Raw genomic sequence first — 16,200 nt, 5'->3', positions numbered from 1 at the left:
ATTATACAGGCTTTTCATTACTAAAATTGAATTTAACAAATAAAATAGAATTTAACATTTTAAAACTAAAATAAAAATAATAATCATTACGTGCTACAACTATAATGAAAGTTGTATAAATGTTTCATAGTTTCAGGTAATGAGAGATAAATGTAATGTAAAATTCCTCTCAAAACGATTTCATGACATGACTAGTATTTTTTCGCCACACTTTTCATCATTAAGTTATTATTTATCTTCTTTAATATGACTTTAAGTAAATATGAACGTAGATATAATACTGTATGAACAAACCGTAAAATAAAGGTCACATTACATGTGTATTTTATAACAGAGCACTGATTTCTGGTCAAAACAACGAGAAAAACATGGTGTGAAATAAATAACGGGCCGTTGCGCTTTAAATGTAGGACAAAGTCAGGGTCAAAACTGAACTAACCTTAGCGCAGCAAATAACAACATACCTGCTGGTTAAAGACGCGTCTGTTATTAAACTAGTACTAGAGGTTATTGTTAACTGGTTATTATCAGTAGTTTGCGGGTCATTCCACCAAAAACATACGATAGACACAGAGCACTTCCGCGTTCGGTCACGTGACAGACGGCGGCGCGTGTGATTGGACGCTGTATTAACCCTGTGACACGTTGTTTACGTTTGACTGTAGACAGATGAAACTCATTTAAAGAACACTTGCAGGGAGGTGTTTTCTACGACAAACTAAATTTAGATTTATTTATACAATGCACTGATTTGTAGGAGGTGGACGTGGGAAACTTGTTTCGATGTGACTTATAGAAATGCCAAATAAAGTAAAATAGTGTTCTGTAGATGATCTGTACATCCTTCTACATGTCAGAAGGGTTCAGGCGGTCATTGGTGTGTCCTCTGAGTCGTGGGTGAAGGAGTTTGCTCTACACTTTTGATACTTGACAAGAAGAAGTGTTTTTCTGTGTCCAAAAGTATTCCTTATATGCTCATAATTACCTTTATCTTATATAAGTACATATCTTTTGGCACGTATACAACATATGTCATCTTTTGTTGCATTGGCTAGAGAGGTAAAACTCCCCTCTGAAAACGCCTAAATAAGTCAAGTCAAGGGGTTTTTATTGTCTTTTCAACTACATATAGCTGTGAAATGAGACAGCGTTTCTCCTGGACCTGGTGCTGCATGAAGTCACAACACTATAAAAGACAAAAAACTCACATACTGAGCTAAGACGGTGTCTAAGCCACATAAAGTGCAAAGTGTGCAGACTAGTGCAAACAGCAGGGGAGTAGAGGTCAAGACCCAGTGTGCAAACAGTGCAAAGACAAAATCAGAGCAAGAACACAAAACACAAGACAACAATAAATACGAAGTGCAAAGAATGCATATGGAAGAGAGAGACCGTTCTCCCAAAATTACTGTTATAAAAGTGAGCCACGTCTAAAAGGTAAAGGGGGAGGTGTACTTCTCAGAGAGCAGGCTTTAAGTATAACTCATTTGAAGTTTTGGTGCTGCATATAACATTATCTACAGAATCATGTGCTAGTGATAAATCCTCTGTCATGTTCTTACTGGTCACTGCATACAGGCCACCAGGACACAGCACAGATTTCATTAAAGAATTTGCTGATTTTCTAACTGTTGGTGCTTTTAATATCCAAATATGAATAAAATTAACTATGCAGCCGTCAGCTTCAGTTTCACATCAGATAGTGAGCTTTAGATCCCCTGAGGAACAATGACACTCTTTCTCTATTATAGGAGAAGAAGACTTGTACAAACTTGTTAAATCATCTAAACCAGCAACATGTATGTTAGACCCTGTTCCATCTAAACTATTAAAAGATCTGCTTCCAGAAGTCATAGATCATAATTTGATCATTATTAATCATCATTGTCATTAGGACATGTATATGTTTTCACTGCTATGCTGATGATACTCAGCTCTATAGTTGAAGTTGTTTCTGTTCATATTACAGCCAGTGGGGTTTTCTGTCTGATAGTTTGTTGTTTTGTTTGCTAAAAAGTTTATTTTTAACAGACAGAAAACGACCTTTAAAACTGGACTGAAACAAGCATCGAAGAGCGGCAAGGTTGCTTTGAGCTGAAGAAATGGGACTTGTTTTTAAGTCATAGTTTGGATTTAAAAGAGCAGGTGCTTGCAGTATCAAGTTATATTAATTTTTGTGTTGAGTCTATTATACCCACTAAAACTTTCAAATAACAAACCATGCATAACCAAAGTGCTTAAAAACATTTTGAATATGAAGAAAAGAGTATTTTGATCTGGGTCCAATGAGGATAAAAGAATGATCAATAAGGAGGTTAAAAGAACAATCAGATCCCTAGAAAAAAACTAAATGATAAATTCTGGTGCAGTCAGAATGTTGTGAAAAGCAAAGAATCACAGAAAATCATGAGAAGTATTTCCTCAACCTCAGCAGCTCTGGCTCAGTCTCATTACATCCGCTTAACCCTCTGTTGCTGAGCACACTTTCCGTGCACGTGCGAGCCCTCACTCTTAAAGGGGCGCTACCTAATTTTTCATGTCTTAAACCATGAAAAAATGTTCAGGTTTACCCTCGCATTCGGTAACTGCCAATCAAACACTTGTTGAGCATGCTCGTGAAAACTGTGTTCTCTAAGTGGTGCCAGTCCAGCAAAACGGTTGATTTTGAGCAGCTCCGTGAACTTGTTTTAACTGAGGATTTAAAAAATGAATTACCAGATAAAATAGTTGTGTATTTAAATGAGAAAAAGGTTTCCACTCTTGCTGAGGCTGCAGTGTGCGCCTGTTTGACGAGAATTAACATATTCCACAAATTCAGATAAACTTAAAATATCTAAACCAATGAAATGGTCAGGATCACCTGAAGCGCGTGGTTGTTTTTATTACCATGAGAGTGGTCATTTGATCGTCGCATGTCCCGTTTTGAAAAAGAAAAATAAGTTTAAACAAGCAAAAAGTGTTGGCTTTGTACAAACTATTGGTATGGAATTGTACGCAATTGATTCTGTTTTTGAATCCTTTACCGGTCAGGGTCTGATCTCTATAAGTGGTTTAGAAGAGGATAACGTTCCTATCACATGGCTGCGTGATACAGGAACCACCCAGTCCTTCATTTTAGGAAGGGCCTTGCCGTTTTTCGAAGGAGATGTACTGTGGCTCTGATGTTTTGGTTCAGGAAATTGAGATTGTTGCTTATTCGTTCTGATTTGATAACTGGTCTGTTGCTGGCTATCGACCATGCGGTGTTTGCTGTTCAGCAAAAACAAGATCCATTGCTTGCGTGCTGCTGAGATACCGCTGTCCTAGAAAAAGATGTTGTGAGCAAACCAACTGGTTATTTTTATGAAGAAGGCGTTTTAATGCGAAAATGGACTCGTGACCAAGCTGAGCATTGAGCATGATACTTTACATCTTTACAAACACTTTATCGATTGAACGTCATTTCTTTTGGCCTGGAACAAGATCTGATGTTGCCAAGTACTGCTGATCTTGTCATGCATGCCAAATGGTTGGAAAACCTAATCAGACTGTTCCTTTTGTACCTCTTAAACCGATCCCTGTTGACGGTGAACCGTTTGAGCGTGTTGTTTTAGATTATGTGGGACCTTTACCGAAGACAAAATCGGTTCATACTTATTTGCTTACGCTAATGTGTGCAGCAACTCGCTTCCCCGAGGCTATACCACTTCATTCACTGAGAACTAAAGCTATTGTGAAGGCCCTGACTCTTTTCTTTTCTACTCTTTGGACTTCCGAAGGTCGTCCAAACTGATCAAGGAACAAATTTTATGTCTGCCTGTTCAATCAGATTCTGTCTCAGTTGTATATTCAGCATGTTGTTTCGAGCGCTTACCATCCCGAGTCACAGGGAGCGCTCGAACGATTTCATCAAACATTGAAAACCACGCTAAAGACGTATTGCACTGAATCTGAAAAGGAGTGGGATGACGGAGTACCTTTGCTTTTATTTGCCCTCTGAGAAACTGTTCAGGAGTCTTTAGGTTTTATCCCCGCAGAGTTGGTTTTTGGGAATACAGTGCAAGGTCCACTTAAACTCCTGAAAGAGATTTGGCTGTCTGATGCGAAGTCCAACGTTAATTTACTGGATTATGTTAGCTCATTTCAAAAATGCCTTCATAAAGCTCGTGAGCTAGCCAAGTCAGCTCTGGCAGCGGCTCAGATAAACATGAAGAATTGCTTTAAAAAAGATGCAGTGTTTTGTTCATTTCAAAAAGCAGAAGTTTTGGTTTTGTTACCAGTTCCTGGCTCTGCTTTGCAGGCAACATTTTCCGGACCCTAAGTTGTGGATCAATTTTCATTTGCTGCACTTAACTGAAGAGCGGAGAGCTGACATTGTGAAGTTAATTCACTTCTTGGGTTGTTTTCTGAAGATCCGACTCAAACAACTGTAGATAAACATGACATTGAAGTGAACGATCATCTACCTATCAAACAAAATGCGTATCGAGTAAATCCAGCTAAATGAAAAATCATCGAGCCTGAGGTGAAATATTTAGTGGAAAATGGTTTAGCTGTTCCTAGTTCTAGTGCTTGGAGTTCGCCCGGTCTACTCGTCCTGAAGCCAGATGGGTCTCATAGTTTTTGTACCAATAACCATAAGGTAAATGCAATTACAAAACCTGACTCATTTCCTTTGCCTTTAATGGAAGATTGTGTGGATAATGTGGGGTTGGCTTGGTTTGTGACGAAATTAGACCTTCTGAAGGGTTATTGGCAAGTTCCCTTAACAGAACGGGCAGCCAAAATCTCTGCATTTGTCACTCCCGATAACTTCCTTAATTACACAGTGATGGCTTCCGGACTTCAGAACGCTCCAGCAGCCTTTCAACGCCTCATGAACACCGTATTAGGCAATGTTGAAGATTGAAAGACTTATTTGAATGATATCGTGGTGTATTCATCTACTTGGAGAGACCATGTGAACACATTATTTACTGTTTTCACACGTTTGCTTAAAGCCTCCCTTAAGTTGAATTTGGCCAAATGTGAATTTGCCAAAGCAACAGTTGCTTACTTAAGGAAACAAGTAGAACAAGGTCAAGTACATACTTTTACTCAAAAAGTGCAGGCAGTTGCTCATTTTCCAGTGCCGTTTTTCACCATTTTTTAGGTATGGCGGGTTATTATAGAGTATTTTGCAGTTTTTTTTCTGATGTTGTTTTGCCTTTAACTAATTTGCTTCATACCTCTCAAATGTTTCTGTAGTGCCAACATGCTTTACAATCCGTGAAAGCACTATTGTGTAGCTCTCCAGTGTTTTCTGCTCCGAATTATTTGCATGATTTTAGAATTGATGTTGATGGCAGTGCCACCGGAGCTGGCGCGGTTCTGCTGCAGGATGATGACGATGGAGTGGAGCATCCTGTGGCCTACTTCTCAAGAAAGTTCTTACCACACCAGAAAAACTGCAGCATGATCGAGAAAGAGACACTCGCTTTGTTGCTGTCGTTGCAACATTTTGAAGTGTATGTTGGATTGAGTTCTGCCCCTGTAATTATTTTTACAGATCACAATCCCTTGATTTTCACATATGCGCAATGCAAATCAAAGAATTATACGTTGGTCCTTATTTATTCAGGACTTTAATCTGGACTTTCAGTATAAAAAGGGTAAGGACAATGTATTGGCCGATGCCTTGTCTCGTTCTTTTGAATTCAACTAGAAGTTGATTTATTTGTGTGCGGGGGTGTTACGATCCTCTGCATCGTGGTTTTGTGTATTTGAGTGTATGTGTGCAGGGATTGGCTGTTCATCGAGGGACGTGATTGATGAATCCTAATGTGGACGTCTTTAAAAGGACGGCACTCCCGAAATATGGCGAGCTCACTTCGGCGTTTGCTGCTGTGGCTCTGGATTCCTCCTCAGTCAACATCCACGTCCCTCGAGGTTACTGCTTGTTTCAGTTTCTTCTGTTGATCTTAAATAAATTCCTTGGAGCATAGGAGAGGCCTGCCCTTTATTTTTGATGATGCGTTTTTGCCTAGGGAGATTTGTATTTTCTTTTCTTTGTCATAAGGTAATTTATATATTTTATTTTATTAAGTTCTTTTGGTTTGTTATTTTGGCCTTGGGCCTCTCTGAAGTCAATGCTCCTTGTGATAATTTTACTCTTTACCAATAAATTTTAAAATTAAAAATTGACATGTTCCTTTGTTTATCTGTTGGCTGTGGCTGGAATCCTGTTAACATCTTCTATTTTAACATCTTGTATTCGCGTCTCACTCTATTAAAATGGGCCGTAACAAAAATATAAAATATAAATGATGACCTATGCTCTTAACCTCTAATGCAGAAATATTAATTCATGCGTTCTTGACCTCGAGGTTAGATTATTGTAATGCTTTATTGGGTGGTTGTTCTACACACTTGATAAACAAACTTCAGCTAGTCCAAAACACAGCAGCTAGAGTCCTTACTAGAACTAGGAAGTATGATCATATTAGCCCGGTTCTGTCAACACTGCACTGGCTTCCCATCAAACATCAGAAAGATTTTAAAATCTAGCTAATTGCTTATAAAGCCCTGAATGGTTTGGCTGCGGGCGCCAGATCCTTTTCCTATTTACCCAAACTCTGGAACAATCTCCCTAACTCTGTTCGGGAGGCAGACACACTCTGTCAGTTTAAATCTAGATTAAAGACACATCTCTTTAACCTAGCCTACACACTAATACTATTCTATTATTCAAATCCATTAAATGATTGTTAGGCTGCATTAATTCGAACAGCTGGAACAAGGAAAACTACTTATAAAACACTGTGTTCTTGTGACATCGTAAAAATGTCATCTACGCTAATATTAGTTTATTTGTTATTCTGTTTCTCAGTTCGTATCCAAATCAGATGGTGGATCAGCTCCAAGAGATGACCTTCATCGGAAACCAAAACACCTATAAGAGCCCCGTGGACAGATAAATGGAACCAGACACACACAACACACACTGTCACGTTCGCGGTTTCGCGAGACTGAGCACACGGCACGTAAAATAAACGTAAACAGAATTTAGAACGGGCAAAATAATAATAATTACAGACAGGCAAGCAGACAGGACATAAACCAAGTATGTAACCTCAACAATTGGACAAACTGAAGACAAACACACAGGACTTAAATATACAACCTAATTAACTAAACTAACGAGACACAGCTGGAGACAATTATACAATAAACATGAAGGGAAGGTAGGGCACAGAGCACGTGGCACGAGACAAAAACAATAAACAAACAGTTCAGAGACGTGACACACACACACACACACACACACACACACACACACATACATACATACATACATACACATACACATATATAAACATATTAAGCTGTTTACACAATCTGGCATGCTTTTAAAATTTAACTAGAGGTTAAGTGCTGGGCGTCCGGTCAGAGGAGAACTGGACCCAACTGAGTCTGGTTTCTCCCAAGGTTTTTTTTCTCCATCTGTATGGATGGGGTTTTGGTTCCTTGCTTCTGTCACCTCTGGTTTGTTTAGTTGGGGACACTTAACTTGTAGAGATTATCATCGGTTTGATTACAGAGACCATCTCTGCATTTTTTGATACTATTTGACACTGTTTAGTGCTTTGATGCAATCTATATTGTTAAAACCAATATATAAATAAAATGATTGATTGATTATTTCTTATAAATGTATTTTATATTAGGCAAAAAGATGTTTACATTACGCTAAATCTGGTCCGATATCTAGCTAGTTAACATTACCTTCGTGACACTAATAAAAGATCTAGGTAAACTTTAAAGTTCATTAAATGCAAGACACACACAGTTCAATCAAAAGTTATTTAATATTTAAACAGATCACAAGAAAATAATGTACTGTAGTCAAAGCAAAGATATTTCTGACAAAATATAGGTGTCTGCCCTGCTTTAGCCTATAGATGTGACTCGTACAAAGTGCTGCCTTACTACTTCAAAACAACAAAGAATAGCTGCATGAGATGAAGGTTAATGTAAAACTATAAAAAAATTTACAAGCTAAAGAAAGTGTTACGCTCATAGAAATAAAGGTTCCAAAAGGCTGTTTTTGCTGTAATGCCATCAAAGAACTAGGTTTGGTTTCCCAAAGAACCTTCGCTAAAAAAACAATTTTGATGAACATTTTAAAAATAACATTTTAAAGCTTTTTTGATTATAATGAAACTTTTCTGCATTTAAAAGATTGCATGGATGTTCAAGGTTCTTCATAGAGACTTTTTTAAAAGTGTATGTGTTCATACAAATTCTGCAACGCTCAAGCTCAGAAAATAGCCTGTCCAACCAAATAGATGATTGGACAGAAGTTCAGATACACGATTAGTTACCAGTTTCACAGACAAGATTTAACCTAAACCAGGATTAGGCCATAGATCAATTAAGCATTACTTCTGTGCACCTTAAGGCACTGACATGTTTTAATATCAGTCAGTGCAAGTTCCTTTCATTTAAAACAGCTCAGATTTAGGCTTTAGTCTATGACTAGGCTAAAGCCTCGTCTGTGAGAACGGGGGTAGATGTATTGTCAGATGTATCCTCTAGCCTTTAAAAAAACTGCTAATAACTTTGGCGGCACTAGTCAAACGAATCTGACGCGCTCTTAGCTCACTGCGTCTTCTGCTGACTTCAGAGTCTTCAGACAGGAGCTCATACACATCTGGATTGTCCAGTAATTTCATTACATGAACACACAGCATCCGAGCAGTCTCCTCAAACATGTAGTAGATGATCATCAAGGGCACCTGGTCAGACAATCTCTGCAACGCAATCTGAAAGAAAACCACTAGAGAAGTTACGTCCTCAGAACACAAACTCAACACGATCTCTGCACAGTTCCTGAAAACTAAGATCTACCTCATAATATGTCTCCAGCAGAAGACCGTACTTGCATTGTTTATCAAAGACAGGTATTTCATTTTCTGAAAAAGTCTGGTTCGTTATCTCACTCAGGACCTTCATGAAAATGGGATCTTGAGTGAAGATCCTGTTTTCCATTTTAAACTGCTCTGAGATCCTCTGCTCTGCCTTTTCTTGTTGGTTGAGCTGAATGTCGTTGATTTTGTCCTGTAGAATCAAATCAAGAAGTTCAAATCAAAGAAAACCTGATCCCAGCTGGACTAAAAATCGTTTTTGCAGTATTTGAGTGTTATTTACCTTAGTGATGTTTCGAAGGGCTTGATAGTTCTCGAAACACTCGTTCATCACGACAGTGAACTGTTTAACGATGATGTCTTCAGAAGAAATACATGCATCAAAAGGACAAACAGCCATGATTCAGTTCCAGTTCTTGATCTAATCTTTTGGTTTTATAATAGAGGCTCTTCACAATGAGCAGAAAGCCTATAAACACAAGTCTGTGAGACGCTACCTTTCACAGCACTGAGTAAATCAATGGCTGGATCTTTAAGTTTAGCCACATGCTGCTGAAGAATCCTCTCAAAAACAATGTAGTTGCTGAAGCCAGGCAGTTCTCTTCCTCTGTACGCCTCGCTTGACTCTTTTGAAGTAACTTTTGGAAACAATGCGGATTGTTTGCAACCTTCTAGCATTCATCAGAACTCAGTGCTTCCTAAAAGTGAAAATATACTCACAGGGTGGCTTTGTACTGTTAAGACGATCGTTCCACTTTTTAAATTCTGCACGAATCTGGGAAAACAAACCTTTTCCATTCTCTGGCTCTCCTGATAACAGGGACTTGATTTTCTCATTGAATCCATTTAGGATCTGCGAGAAACATATTATTACATTATTATTATACAGGACTGATAAAAGAGGTATTATCTGAACTGAGAGCGTTTTCAGATTTAGCTAGGCTTGATATTAAGGTAAGTGCAGTATTTATTATCACATATTGCAAGTTTATGTCTGGCAGTTAAGACTTTTTCTTTCTCTGAATTGTGAAGCTTTAAACGGCGCTGACTTTTTTCACAATATTAATTATATCTCATAATTCTGATATTTTTCTACATTTTCCTGTGAATTCAGATTTTTATTCATTTTAAGGGGCAGCTGATTTCTTGGACAAAAGAAATAGACTGCAAAATGCATGTTTTGTTCAAGAACCGTATTGGTGCATGCGCTCTTGTTTCGACTGGAGCTGAAGTAAGAGATGTGATGTCTTGAGGTTGTACTTCGATGAGGAACTCCTTGGCTCCCTCGAGGTCTTCAGGAGGTCCGTCCTCACAGCCTTTCAGTGCTCTCTTCACGCTCCACAGCTCTTTCTGAATCTGATCCTGGAGATCTGGCAGCGAAGTCTGACAAAGATAAGCGAGATTAACGATAATCTCTCGGTTCATCCGCCAAGAAAGGGTGGTCCACTAAAACTTACTTTGATATGATCAACAAGATCCTGAGTCAGTTTGATGGACAGACATTTAATAGTCACTTTATCTTCTTCCAAGAGGCATCTGCAGAAAAAGAGAGAAACATTTGCAAGTTTGTTTACTTTAGTTCATGTACTGTACAAAAAAAGCATGTTTTTAGCATGATTACCCAGCTGAAAAAAAACAGCATATGCTGGTTAGGTATGTTTCGAAGTTAGGATGCTGGTTAAAGCTGGTCCTAAGCTAGTTTGACCAGAGTAAACCAGCACAAACTAGCATCCCACCCCGGCTTTAAAACATAACTAACCAGCATATGCTGTTTTTTTCAACAGGTTAGCCTCCTAGCATATTACTTGCTAATAATACCAGCGATCAGTATGCTGCTAGCATGTTTCTAGCATGATTAGCAAGTTGCTAGCATGCCGCTAGATGAGTTTGAATGAGTTTAAATGGGTTAGAAGTCATATTTTGACACTTGGTTTTGTTTTTTTGGACAAATGTTTTTCAAAAATTATAGTAAAGAGTGAATCTCAGGTTTTTTCTGTATTATTTTTTGCTACAAATTAATAATAAAAGATTATGGCTAACAACTTGATGTTGTGTTTCACTAATTTCATCCTTTTGTTGTTTTTTGTTTTCTTCATTGTATTATCAGGACAGCTGTAATGCTTCAACTTTAGTCTAAAAAAAATTTAATACAAGCAAAGTCTGTGACCTGAAGTAGTCGTGGTTTTGGAAGAAGTCCCTCTCCATCTGTGCCGCTTCCTCCAGAGGAACGTCGTCATCGATCTGCTGCTGTCCTCTACACTTCACCATGATATAACCCTTACGGAGAGGAATCACTCTGTTGTGGATGATATCCAGAACCCTCTTCTCTGTTCCCTTGTCTATGAGGTCTGGCTTGGTCAAAATGGCTGTGAGAGTGACAAAAAGTTGTTTTATAATAAGGATATTCTCTGAGAAACGTGCTGTAAGGAAGTAGGCGAGACGTTAGATCATCCTCTTCATTACCAACGGTTCTTTTGCCCTCAGGATCTACTTCTTGCGCCATTTTTAGGGCTTCTGTTGTCGCAATGTCAGTGTTACAAGGCACCACGACCAGGTTTATAGTCTCCTGCTTCTTAATATATTTCAGGATCAGACGCTTAATCTACAAGACATAGACCTAGATTTAAAACTGTATTCATACTAGTTTGATGTGCAGGATCAGATTAATGAGCCACCTGTTTCCCGATGTCCTCGGGTTGTCCTTCCACAGGGACTCGGGCGATCCCGGGCAGATCGATCAGTGTGAGATCACACACCTCCGGTGACATGATCTCTAACGTGATGAGCTCTTCACATATCCCTACGCCTTTCCCTGCAAGCTCGTTCTGAGCTGTTAAACACAGACTGCATAATTAACTCACAGTGGAGAGACTAAACGAATGTATATGTCATTCAGTGCTTAAAAGCATTAAAAAATAAAATTCAATTTACAAGCCTAAATAAATACATGAACAGTTACTGATTGTTCATTTTGCTGCATCTTTTATTGTGTTCCAGTGACACTGAAAAGTCTTAATAACCTGCTTCCACTTGAGCTTCAATTAATGAAGGATCTGCAAATTCAATTTTGTTCTCAGACTGAGATAATTTTCCATTCGCCAGCTTGCTGGGTTTAATAGGACCTGCAAGAAAACATGGTTTGACATGGTTTCAATCCAGCCGAAAGAAAGCCTTCCAGTTAAGAAAGCAAAACATTACTAACCAGCCAAAAACGTCACAGATTCATTTAGTTTCTTATCATAAGTTAAAACAGCCTTCCACTTGACTCCTGGTACCTTCTTCAGCCTCAGCTCTAAAGGACATCTGGTCACGATTCCTGGAGAAAACACACAGGAGTTAGCTATCAACAGAAGTCTAAGATCTTTCTGCGATGGAGCAACATTAAAGAGGTCACTGAGTACGTATGAATATCTAAAAGCAAAGAAGAGTGAAATCAGTCCTCACCGCTTCCTCTTGGTAAAGCAATTCCAGACAGTGCTTCCAACACCGAGCTTTTTCCAGAGCTCTGGTCTCCGATCACGACGATAGAAGGTAACCCCAGGTCCTTATGAATGCCGACCGAGCGGAGAGTGTCCACCAGATCAATGTATGGACGAATGCTCTTTTCTAAATGACTGTGAAACTCTCCCTTCATTTTCAGGCTGTAAAAATAAACATGCATGCGTAAAGAAAGTGTTTCTTGTTCTTTGTTTGTTTCGTCACTTCACACAGATCCTTACTTTTGTTCCTTGCTGCTTGCCCCCATTTCCTGAAACATTACAGTATATTGTGTAAATATATGTAAGCCTCTCAGATTGCAGTTAAAGACTTTTTTCTGCTGTTAACTTTTCTTTTTTCTAAATAGTTCTTTAACTGCATTAAATCATAAGATTGTTGGATTACGGACAGCTGGTTTTAAACTAGAGACTCAGTCATCATTCACTCGATTCAATGAATAATACACACTTCTACTGCGATGTTAGCTGAATAATAAGCTAAATAAAATCTCAATACACGAACCTTTCATGAAAGTCTTTTTGAGAACCGTCACTATCTTCATCGTCACTTGGATCTGGAGTTGAGAAAACATCAGGACTGGACATTTTCTCGATTGTGAGACAGAAAAGAATAAAAAGTTCCAAGAATGGTGAGGCTGAAAAGAAATTTATGTATGTCAGACTGAACTCACGTTATGCTAATGCCACTAAAGTGTCTTGAGACCATGTTGACTGAGTTAATAAACCTAAGACAAAGACATCAGATCCCACAGCGTGTGTTTGAGAGAAAACCCAGAATAACTGACTTCCTGTTGAGACAGAGCTCGATGTGATCTAAAGGTTTTAACTGTATACTGTATATGTTGTAGTATGTATGAGACGGGACCGTCTGTGTTCCAGGGGCCGCTGTAGAGGCCCTCTTTCGCTGCCGGGGCCCAGTCTCTTCTCGGCCCTAATGACCCCGGAGCCCGAGGTGTGCGCCAATTTTTAGGAGTTTTTAAGAACCTCAAGGACACCTAGACTCCCAAAAACATTTAATAATAATAATAATAATAATAATAATAATAATAATAATAATAATAATAATAATAATAATAATAATAAGTAAGAATAACCCTAAAGAAGTCAATAGGGCCCTTCATCCCTTTAGTTGCAGATTGTTCTTGTCACGAATGAGCGGTCTGAGGCGTGCGGATCCATGTGCAGGCTTTTATTAAACAAAGGCATGGTCATAACAGGCAGGCGTCAAACAGGGCTAACAGATATATAGGAGGCGAGGGCAATAACGAAATCCAGAGACAGGCAGAAGGTCAGGTCAGGCGGCAAACGATCAGAGAATCAGAGAACAGACAGGGTCAAAACCAGAAACTATAAACCACGAACGATCTAACTATGAGACAGGCGAAACAATGCAACCTGCAGGTGAGTGGCTTGCTGCAGTCTTTATAGTCCAGGAACAGGAAGTTAACGCAGAGGGAGTGGATGCAGATCACCCAGAGGTCAGGGCTCCTCTGCTGGCTTGGTGACATAGCCCCCTCCTAGGAGCGCGACTCCTGGCGCTCCACAAAACAAAACATAACTGTGAGCTTGGGAGGGGGTTCCGGGAGGGAGTCAGCAAACTGAGACCAGGGAGGAAGAGACGGTGGGAGGAGCCAGGGTGAAGACGGGAGGAGTCCGGAGCGGGAGGCGATCCAGAACCCAGCCATGATGGTCAGTGGTGGAGCCATGGAGAGGTAACGGTCATCAACCCCATGGAGCCGACCGACGGCGGCGGAGCAGGTGGTCGGGAGACTGAGGCGGAGAGCCGAAGAGCCAGGAAGTGACACAGCGGCGCTGGAGGTCCTAGGCAATACCGCAGGCTTCGGCGACTGATGCGAGACGGGAATGAGAAGGGCGCGGCGGAGCCAGAGCGACAGAGGACTGAGGTGGAGCCGGGGAAGGGAGGAGCCTGACAGAGCCGGAGGAATGGAGGGACGAGGCGGCTGGAGGAGTGGAATCCTGAGGCGACGGATGGTCGACGACCGACCAAGGCGTGGCCGGAGAGACGATGGAGCCTGGTGAAGCTGGTGGAATGACAGAGCACGGTAGAGAGGAGGGAGCTAGGAGCCTAAGGGGAAGCCGGCGGGTCTACAAGCCGAGGTGGAGTCTGGGACTCGGAGGCGGGACGGTGAAGCGAGGATCCTTCACCCACGGCGGCGATGGAGACTGGCAGACCCGTGGCGAGCTCCAGGTGGAGGGTGGAGGATGAGTGCAGGGGCTGCTGGGATCCATTGTTGACGTGTAGCAAGGGTGGGAGGGTGGGATAACTTGAGGCTTTGCACGAGGCGCGGGCACTGGAGGCTTTGCACGCGGGCGCGGGCACTGGAGGCTTTGCAGGCTTTGCACGAGGCGCGGGCACTGGAGGCTTTGCACGCGCGGGCACTGGAGGCTTTGCACGCAGGCGCGGGCACTGGAGGCTTTGCACGCGCGGGCACTGGAGGCTTTGCACGAGCGCGGGCACTGGAGGCTTTGCACGAGGCGCGGCGGAGGGCGCGGGCACTGGAGGCTTTGCGAGGCGCGCGGGCACTGGAGGCTTTGCACGCAGGCGCGGGCACTGGAGGCTTTGCACGAGGCGCGGGCACTGGAGGCTTTGCTGGGCAGGCGGCAGCCATCTCGGGAAGCGGCGCTGGGCAGGCGGCAGCCATCTTGGGAAGCGGCTCTGGGCAGGCGGCATCCATCTTGGGAAGCGGCTCTGGGCAGGCGGCATCCATCTTGGGAAGCGGCTCTGGGCAGGCGGCATCCATCTTGGGAAGCGGCTCTGGGCAGGCGGCATCCATCTTGGGAAGCGGCTCTGGGCAGGCGGCATCCATCTTGGGAAGCGGCTCTGGGCAGGCGGCGACCATCTTGGGAAGCGGCTCTGGGCAGGCGGCGACCATCTTGGGAAGCGGCTCTGGGCAGGCGGCGACCATCTTGGGAAGCGGCTCTGGGCAGGCGGCGACCATCTTGGGAAGCGGCTCTGGGCAGGCGGCGACCATCTTGGGAAGCGGCTCTGGGCAGGCGGCGACCATCTTGGGAAGCGGCTCTGGGCAGGCGGCGACCATCTTGGGAAGCGGCTCTGGGCAGGCGGCGACCATCTTGGGAAGCGGCTCTGGGCAGGCGGCGACCATCTTGGGAAGCGGCTCTGGGCAGGCGGCGACCATCTTGGGAAGCGGCTCTGGGCAGGCGGCGACCATCTTGGGAAGCGGCTCTGGGCAGGCGGCGACCATCTTGGGAAGCGGCTCTGGGCAGGCGGCGACCATCTTGGGAAGCGGCTCTGGGCAGGCGGCGACCATCTTGGGAAGCGGCTCTGGGCAGGCGGCGACCATCTTGGGAAGCGGCTCTGGGCAGGCGGCGACCATCTTGGGCAGCGGCTCGGGGAAGGCGGCCATCTTGGGCAGCGGCTCGGGAAGGCGGCCATCTTGGGCAGCGGCAGGGGAACGCAGCCATCTTGGGCAGCGGCTCGGGAAGGCGGCCATCTTGGGCAGCGGCTCGGGAAGGCGGCCATCTTGGGCAGCGGCTCGGGGAAGGCGGCCATCTTGGGCAGCGGCTCAGGGAAGGCGGCCATCTTGGGCAGCGGCTCGGGAAGGCGGCCATCTTGGGCAGCGGTTCGGGGAAGGCGGCCATCTTGGGAATAAATGCAGTGTCTTCTTCCTCCATAATACCCAACGTGAGAGCTGACCCCACAGTCACTAAACCAAACTCAATAAAGTGTGCAAGTGATTCACGTGGACCCTCTTGAACAAGTTGTGTTTTGAGTGGCTGATTTATTCCCTCGTGAAAAAATTCAATTAGCAAACAGTCCGGTAAATCAGAGAAGTAAG

General features: G+C 42.7%; 1 protein-coding gene across 3 annotated transcripts in view; it reads right to left on the bottom strand.

Moving 5' to 3' along the window:
- Positions 1-7,807: 7,807 nt before the first annotated feature.
- Positions 7,808-16,200, bottom strand: part of LOC122331234 (interferon-induced GTP-binding protein Mx3-like) — a 9,713-nt gene continuing 1,320 nt past the window's right edge. For 2 of the 3 annotated variants that reach the window (XM_043228776.1, XM_043228777.1), the window contains 14 exons: positions 12,885-13,017; positions 12,330-12,526; positions 12,088-12,201; positions 11,906-12,007; positions 11,561-11,715; positions 11,349-11,487; positions 11,053-11,251; positions 10,343-10,421; positions 10,146-10,268; positions 9,606-9,738; positions 9,383-9,523; positions 9,169-9,245; positions 8,869-9,078; positions 7,808-8,783 (listed from right to left, as the gene is read on the bottom strand). In XM_043228776.1, coding sequence (XP_043084711.1) covers positions 8,553-8,783; positions 8,869-9,078; positions 9,169-9,245; positions 9,383-9,523; positions 9,606-9,738; positions 10,146-10,268; positions 10,343-10,421; positions 11,053-11,251; positions 11,349-11,487; positions 11,561-11,715; positions 11,906-12,007; positions 12,088-12,201; positions 12,330-12,526; positions 12,885-12,967 — 1,983 coding nt within the window. In that variant the 5' untranslated portion in view covers positions 12,968-13,017 and the 3' untranslated portion in view covers positions 7,808-8,552. Of the gene's footprint in view, positions 8,784-8,868; positions 9,079-9,168; positions 9,246-9,382; positions 9,524-9,605; positions 9,739-10,145; positions 10,269-10,342; positions 10,422-11,052; positions 11,252-11,348; positions 11,488-11,560; positions 11,716-11,905; positions 12,008-12,087; positions 12,202-12,329; positions 12,527-12,604; positions 12,634-12,884; positions 13,629-16,200 lie in introns of those variants that run through there. The other variant, XM_043228778.1, reaches the window with a different exon arrangement.

Source organism: Puntigrus tetrazona, chromosome 25, assembly GCF_018831695.1.
Source record: "Puntigrus tetrazona isolate hp1 chromosome 25, ASM1883169v1, whole genome shotgun sequence".
NCBI lineage: Eukaryota > Metazoa > Chordata > Actinopteri > Cypriniformes > Cyprinidae > Puntigrus > Puntigrus tetrazona.
The sequence above is the reverse complement of the archived record's forward strand: the minus strand, read 5'-3'. Positions and strand labels throughout refer to the sequence as shown.